Source organism: Phaseolus vulgaris, chromosome 2 (assembly GCF_051622355.1).
Source record: "Phaseolus vulgaris cultivar YP4 chromosome 2, ASM5162235v1, whole genome shotgun sequence".
NCBI classification, from domain to species: domain Eukaryota; kingdom Viridiplantae; phylum Streptophyta; class Magnoliopsida; order Fabales; family Fabaceae; genus Phaseolus; species Phaseolus vulgaris.
In genome coordinates, this window is record NC_143499.1 from 19,808,931 (window position 1) to 19,815,681 (window position 6,751).

The window sequence follows — 6,751 nt, forward strand, 5'->3', positions numbered from 1 at the left end:
TTCAAACTAAGTTGAAACAACCGATTATTTTGTTTACACTTAGGTGTTTTGAGAAAGTTTGAAAACTGTTTTTGAATGGTTAAAACTGTTAAGTAACAAAACAACCGATTGATTCGAGGAAACAACCGATTGTTTGTTTTGTAACCATAACAGAAAAACTGTTTTCTTTGACTGAGCTTTAAATGCTTTAACTGAATACGCTCCAGTCATTAAATGCTTTGACCAATCTATTTTAAATGCAATTAAGAGTTTGTTAAGATTTGATAACAAACAATATCTTTGTATAATTTCAGAAAAACTGTTTTTAAGAAATAAGAATATTGAGACAAAGTTTTTCAAAGAGTTATGAGATTGCTTAAGTTTTTAGAGATTGATCAAGGTGCTGGAATAGGATTCTACTTGTATTGATTTCAGATATTCATCTGTAACAAGTGTAATCTTTGTAAGCTGCTGAACAATTCGTTTGTGTGTTTTGCTGAGCTTGGTTGTGTGTTCTTGAGGTGTTCAAGATCAGCAATCTTAGTGTTGGCCAAGGAGAGTGTGTTTCTTGAGGTTTTCAAGGTCATTCTCTTGGTTGTGGTGTAAGTGATCAAGTGGTGATTGCTTAGTGGATATCCTCAGGGTTTCAGAGAAGACTGGATGTAGCTCTAGTTTGGAGTGAACCAGTATAAACTACTGTGTACAATCTCTCTATCTCTAACTCTTTAATTTCAGTTTGTTTGTTGTTTGCTGGTATAAACAACCGATTGTTTCGAAGAAACAACCGATAGTTTTTTCTAGTACTACAGTTTTTGATTGCTGTTTTGGCTAACTGAATTGCTGAATCAATTGGTCTCTGAAATAAATTCATTCTAGCTTTGAAATGTTTGCGAAAACCCCTTTAAACAATTCACCCCTCCTCTAGTTTAAAGCCATCTTTTCTAACACCTTGCACCTAAACTCACATGCCCATTCCTCTTCCTTCCCAAACCCATTTTCGATACATCATACATCACCCATTCTCCTTCAAGTCTTTCTTTATTGCCATTAGTCCTCTCCAAAACTCCATAACAATGTTGCATCACTTCCTATTGTGCATTTTCTTCCTTCTTTGAGTCTGAGACGTTGATTCTTCTTCTTCTTGAAAATTTCAATAAATGATAATGAAACATTAGAGCGCCAAAATGAATCAGTACAATAATTAGAACTACAACACAACAAAAATGAAGACTGCGGTTTTCACGTACCTTATGGATCCTTTTGTTGAGTTATTATCCCTCTAGTCACATGTTTCAATCATAATTTCAGAAGACAAAGGGAAAATTAGGGTTTGGAAAATCGAAATGCATATAGAGAGAGTTATCGATTGTTGTGACGTTGCCTACGACTCATTTTGTTGACTCCTTCTTCCCTTTAGTCACAAACTTTAATCACAATTTCATAAGACAAAGGGAAAATTAGGGATTCACAAATTGAAATGCACATAGAGAGTTATCAATTGTTGTGGATGTGGAAGTGCACACCTTTTTGTTTTTTGAAAGGTTATGTAATTCTAATGTCACCTCGAACACTTTAAAAAAACCAAACTTCCTATTGTGCATTTTCGTCCTTCCCCTGAGTCTCAGGCATTAATTCTTATTCTTCTTTAAATTTTCAATAAATGATAATGAAACATCATAACACTAAAATGAATCAATACAATAATTAGAACTACAACACAACACAAACAAAGAACACGATATTTCATGTACCATATGACTCCTCTTGTTTATTCCTTCTCATCTCTTTACTCATGCTTCAATCACAATTTCAAAAGATAAAGATCAAATTAGAGTTTGACAAATCGAAACTCACATAGAGAGATATTGATTACTGTGACAGTGTCTACGACTCCTCTTGTTGAGTCATTCTCTTCCATCTAATCACATACTTCAATCACAATTTCATAATACACAGATTAACGAAATGCAAAAAAAAAAAGAGTAATCATGAATATGTAACAGTACGACTTTTTTGTTCAAAAATTTTCCAATAGAAAACCTGACTAATATCTACTCGAAAGCAAATCTATGATGGTTGCTGAAAAACTTAAACATATAAGAATGGGGGATAGTTGGCATAAGAAACTTACAACTCTTTTAAAAATCATGAATTTGTGATTGTTCCTAGATTATTTCACATTTTCTTCGTACTTTGAGTTTGAGCTTCGTCCTCTTCTTTCTGGAATTTTCAACAAATGATAATAAAGCATCAAAATACCAAAATAATTTACAACCACAACACAAACAAAGAAATGTAGACCAAACTATAAAATAAAATATACTAATAATGCTAAAATTGATAAAAAAGTGTATAGCCCAATCATTCAAAACTCGTGGCAATCATTCAAAACTCGTTTCAATATTCAAACTCACATGATTGGAAATTGACTAATGTAGTTCAACCTACACGAACTTTAAACAAAGTACTAAAATTTAATAAATAAGTTTTTACAATATTTTATTCTTAATAAGTAAAATAATAGTTTTATTTTATTTATTTTATTAATTTTAGATAAAGTTAAATTATTTTATTATTCTTAGAAAATTAGTGGTAACAATAATTATATGTACGTAAAAAATAATTTAGAAATAATGTATTAGTTTGAAATAAAAATATTTTGATATTATGGCATACTTCTGGTAGAGTATGAATATTTTTACGACGTTTTATCTGTTTTCCTTAAAGGAATCGAGAATATAATATATTTTTTTAATTTATTGATCTGAAAATTTTAATGTTTTTTAATACAAATGAAAAATTGGACTCTGTGCCATATTTTAGAGACCAGTCAAATTAAATTTTAATTAAAGATATGTATAAGAAAATTTACATAAATGCCAATTTTTCTTTGTCAACATTTATATTAAAATATCATTTTTTAAAATACATTATCAATTATAGGTATGAATTTATTAAATCTAAATTATATGTTAATTTTAATATTGTTATTTTTTGGAAGTGAGAGGTAGATTCCAAAAGCAGATGTAATTTTTATATAAATATTATATACATCATAACAAATTTATCATTAATAATCTAAATTAGAAACAAGTAGTTTATTTATAAATATAATAGGAAGCTTAACCTCAATGCCAGAATAGCTAGTGTTCTACACGTCCATGAGAGAAAGAAGCGATGCTGCCATGGTTCCCAGTGAAGTTGAAAATTGTGATAAATCAATTTTTAAGGGAAAACTTCTCACCAATTTGTAAAGCAAATTCCATGTAGAAGGGTCTTCCATATAGCTTGAAAAGAACAATCTTGGTCGTTAAATTTTGGTGGGCCATGCTTGTATGGTGATAGCCATCATCATGTTCTCCGGTTCTCACCATTTTGACTATATATTTAGAACCGTAAGAGAAAAAAAAGAAAAAACTTGTTAAGAAGAAGAAGAAGAAGAAAAATGGCAAATTTTGTTCTGCAGGTTCCAAATACTTTGAAGAGTTTCACTTTGTTTGCTTCGTACAACCCCAACGGTGCAATACTCCATCTATTTCTTTCTTTCAATTGAAATTGCGTTTTTGTTCTCTTTGTTTCAATTTCATATGGTTTATTTAAATATTTAGGAGCTCCACCAGGTGGTTCTGGAAGCAGTAGTGGTGGGGGTGGAGGTCCTGTGATATTGGAAATTCCTATAGATAAGATTAGAAGGCCTTTGATGAGGACTAGAGCAAATGATCCAAACAAAGTTAAGGAATTAATGGATAGTATCAAGGAAATTGGTCTTCAAGTGCCTGTAACCACTTGATCCCTTTTGCTGATTTATTTTAAAATCTCTGTCATTGCTTTTGGAGTTTATGTACTGTTTCTGCTTATGGGGTATGCCTTTTTTGGGTTTATGGGAAAGTGAAGGTAGGGGTGTTGGCTTTTATGTGTTTTGAGGATCTATTGGATGTAGTTTGCATTGGATTTATGTGCTTAAATTGCTTCTTTGTTTGGTCTTCAAGCTTTGTTATTGAGAAGGTTTGGTCTGTGAGTACAAAGAAACCAACCTAAAACGATTTTTATGGATTTGTTGGAACGATTTTTCAGTGGAATTTGGAATGGAAGTATCTGCGTTCCCACTCCAAACTATTCATGGGCTATTATCTGTGGCAATTAGGACAGTGAAGCCACTTTTCGAAATGTTATTGATTCTGTACCTAAAATGAGTGTTTTTTTTAGATAAAAAGGAGGAACATGAAAGTGCTGGTGAGCATATGTTTGCGTGTTGTAACTATGAAAGAGGTGTTTGAACTTCATTTACTCATTCTGATCTTTCTCAGGGTTGAACACTGGCATATATAGAAAGGAAAAATGTAATCTAACAAGTCATTATGAAATATGCAATGTTTTCCATATATTAATTTTTGTTCAAAGGAAGAAAATACTGTTTTTAAATTATTAAAAAATTATATGATGCTAGCAAATCCTGTTAATAAAATGGGATATTTCTTTTAGGGATTAAGTATTTTGCTTTTCTGAATCCGAAGTAGCTATTATTCTTATGACTTACAAGTCATAACAGTAAATTAACTTCAGTAGGTAGATATGGCAGGGAACACGGAACCCTTTCAATATACACTAATATATGGAGACAGGAATGTTAAAATATATTATCTAAGATTCTAAATGTGAGGGACAGAGAACCATATAGACATGGAGTCTTAACTAACAACAAGGAGCCTTGTTTTCACCTCTATTCATCCCTTCATTTGTTTCCTTTGCTTCAAGAAAGAGTTTTCCATTTTTCCTTACTTTTTTTTTCATTAAGACATGTCTTTCTTTGTAGCCATATATAGAGCCTTTAGGAGCTATCAAGATCCTCTCTCTTTCAAAGTCAGATTTCTTTTAGGAGTTGAGCAATCGATGCAAACATTCATAGTTACATTACAGCCATTTTTCTTTTATATTGTGTATTTGTGATGACTGAGGGTTAGTTGAGACAACAATACTAAAACATTTAGATTCCAATTCTTGTATTTCTGACAGAATTGGTCCTTTATGATGATTACTTGATACATTAAGCGTCTACTTTGTCTAAGAGAACTTTCACCAGATAATGACTTTTACAAAAAAAAATATAATTTCAACGATTTGGTATTGATCTTGTTTGGCTTCAGACAACCATATTAAGCTTAGATTCAATTTAGAGGACAATAAGAGAGAATGCGTCTCTTAAAATTTATTGAGTGGAATTGCGTATAGTTATTATCAAAGCTTGGTTGATTTTTAGTACTATTATTCTCAAGAAAGTGGGGAAAGTAACCAAAATTCAACATCAGTAACAGATGGCATGCCTGCACTGACTACAATACAAGTATTATTAAATAAATTTCTGGTTCATGAAAATATATTGCTGAACTGTTAATTCAAGTTTCTTTTAAGTGATGCAGATTGATGTCCTGGAGGTTGATGGAGTCTTTTATGGTATGTGCTTTTCTGGATTGTTTGTGGAATCTTATAATTTTATTACCATATTACCTGGTCATGCTGCTCACAGTTAAAATTATAAGATTCTACCATCAACAACAAATTACTATGTTTTCATGAAAAACCTTAATATGTCCATTGTCTGTGGTTTATAGGTTTCTCTGGCTGTCATCGCTATGAGGCTCACCAGCGCCTTGGACTCCCCACCATCCGTTGCAAAATACGCCGTGGTACAAAAGAGACTCTAAGGTAGGTTAGGTGAACTGTTTTGTAAAGTTTGTGACTCAGACTCATTGTCTCTGTTTATTGGTTTTCGTTTGGATCGTGCAGGCACCATCTGCGCTAAGCATGTGATCATCTTATCATTCAAAGTTGGTACATGACGATTAGCAATGACAGGACACAACAAAGAAGTGTCCTTTTTCTCTCAAGGCATTGTGATTCCTGTGGACATTGCAAATGATATATATCTTATTTCTCCTACTCTGTGTTTGTTATGTTGTATCTGTTATAGCTTCCTCAAGTTCTTTGTAGGATAGCACTATCAAAAGGATAACAAAGTTAGGAAGAATAAACATCATCAAGCGTCATCTATTACCCTTCTCTTGCATAAAAATCTAAAGCAAACAACGTTGTGAACATATTTAGCTAAAAATGTCTCCATAATATATAAGGCCTTGAGGTCTGTACTCTTAAATCAATTATTAAGAATGGGAAACCCTCTCTAATGAGGTTAAAGTCAAGGAACGAATGTCAGTTAAACTTTCACTATAACATTAATGGGGATTACAAACTTATCCTTAAATGAATCTTTCTAGTTAAAATAACAATGCATCTTGAATTTGTAATACAATTTTCATTTGTTAACTAACTTTTTCTCTTTAAAACACTCTTTGTAAAGTTCTGATTTTTTTTTTTACACACTCGTTATTTTACGAGTGACATGTTTAGACTAATTTTTTCATAAACATTTATAAGAGGAATAAAAGAAGAGAAGTTGAATTAGTTTTTCATACCTCAAAATTAGTTTATGCACTGTTACTGCTAGGGAGATGAGACTTAAAGAACTGTTGAAGTCTTCTTCTTCCTTCGGTCGGTCAGGTTACTGGCTGATGAGTTGGGATTCCTCTCGTCCTCCTGCTTCTCCTTCGACACTCGGTCTCGGGTGAACACCGGATGGTGGGGGTACCTGCGAAGGCACTCCGATGCTCAAGACAGTAAAGCGGGTGGTCAGCTCTCAGGTAGGTGAACAGTAATAAATGACATACCTTATTCCTTGGGATGTGTGCTATTTATATTATTCTAATGGACTTACCTT

General features: G+C 32.4%; 1 protein-coding gene across 3 annotated transcripts; it reads left to right on the plus strand.

Annotated features, from left to right (window-relative positions):
* The first annotated feature begins 3,112 nt into the window (after nucleotides 1-3,112).
* On the plus strand, nucleotides 3,113-6,017 carry SRX (sulfiredoxin). 3 transcript variants are annotated; one of them, XM_068612357.2, is made up of 5 exons: nucleotides 3,113-3,497; nucleotides 3,588-3,757; nucleotides 5,397-5,430; nucleotides 5,589-5,682; nucleotides 5,764-6,017. In XM_068612357.2, exons 1-5 carry the CDS (start codon nucleotides 3,425-3,427, stop codon nucleotides 5,777-5,779), a joined length of 387 nt encoding a protein of 128 aa, XP_068468458.1. In that variant the 5' UTR covers nucleotides 3,113-3,424; the 3' UTR covers nucleotides 5,780-6,017. The 3 variants fall into 3 exon arrangements, 2 of the variants coding, with proteins under 2 accessions (XP_068468458.1, XP_068468459.1); XR_016518496.1 differs by having other exon boundaries at nucleotides 3,306-3,497; nucleotides 5,389-5,430; XM_068612358.2 differs by having other exon boundaries at nucleotides 3,312-3,497; nucleotides 3,600-3,757.
* The last annotated feature ends 734 nt before the right edge of the window (nucleotides 6,018-6,751 follow it).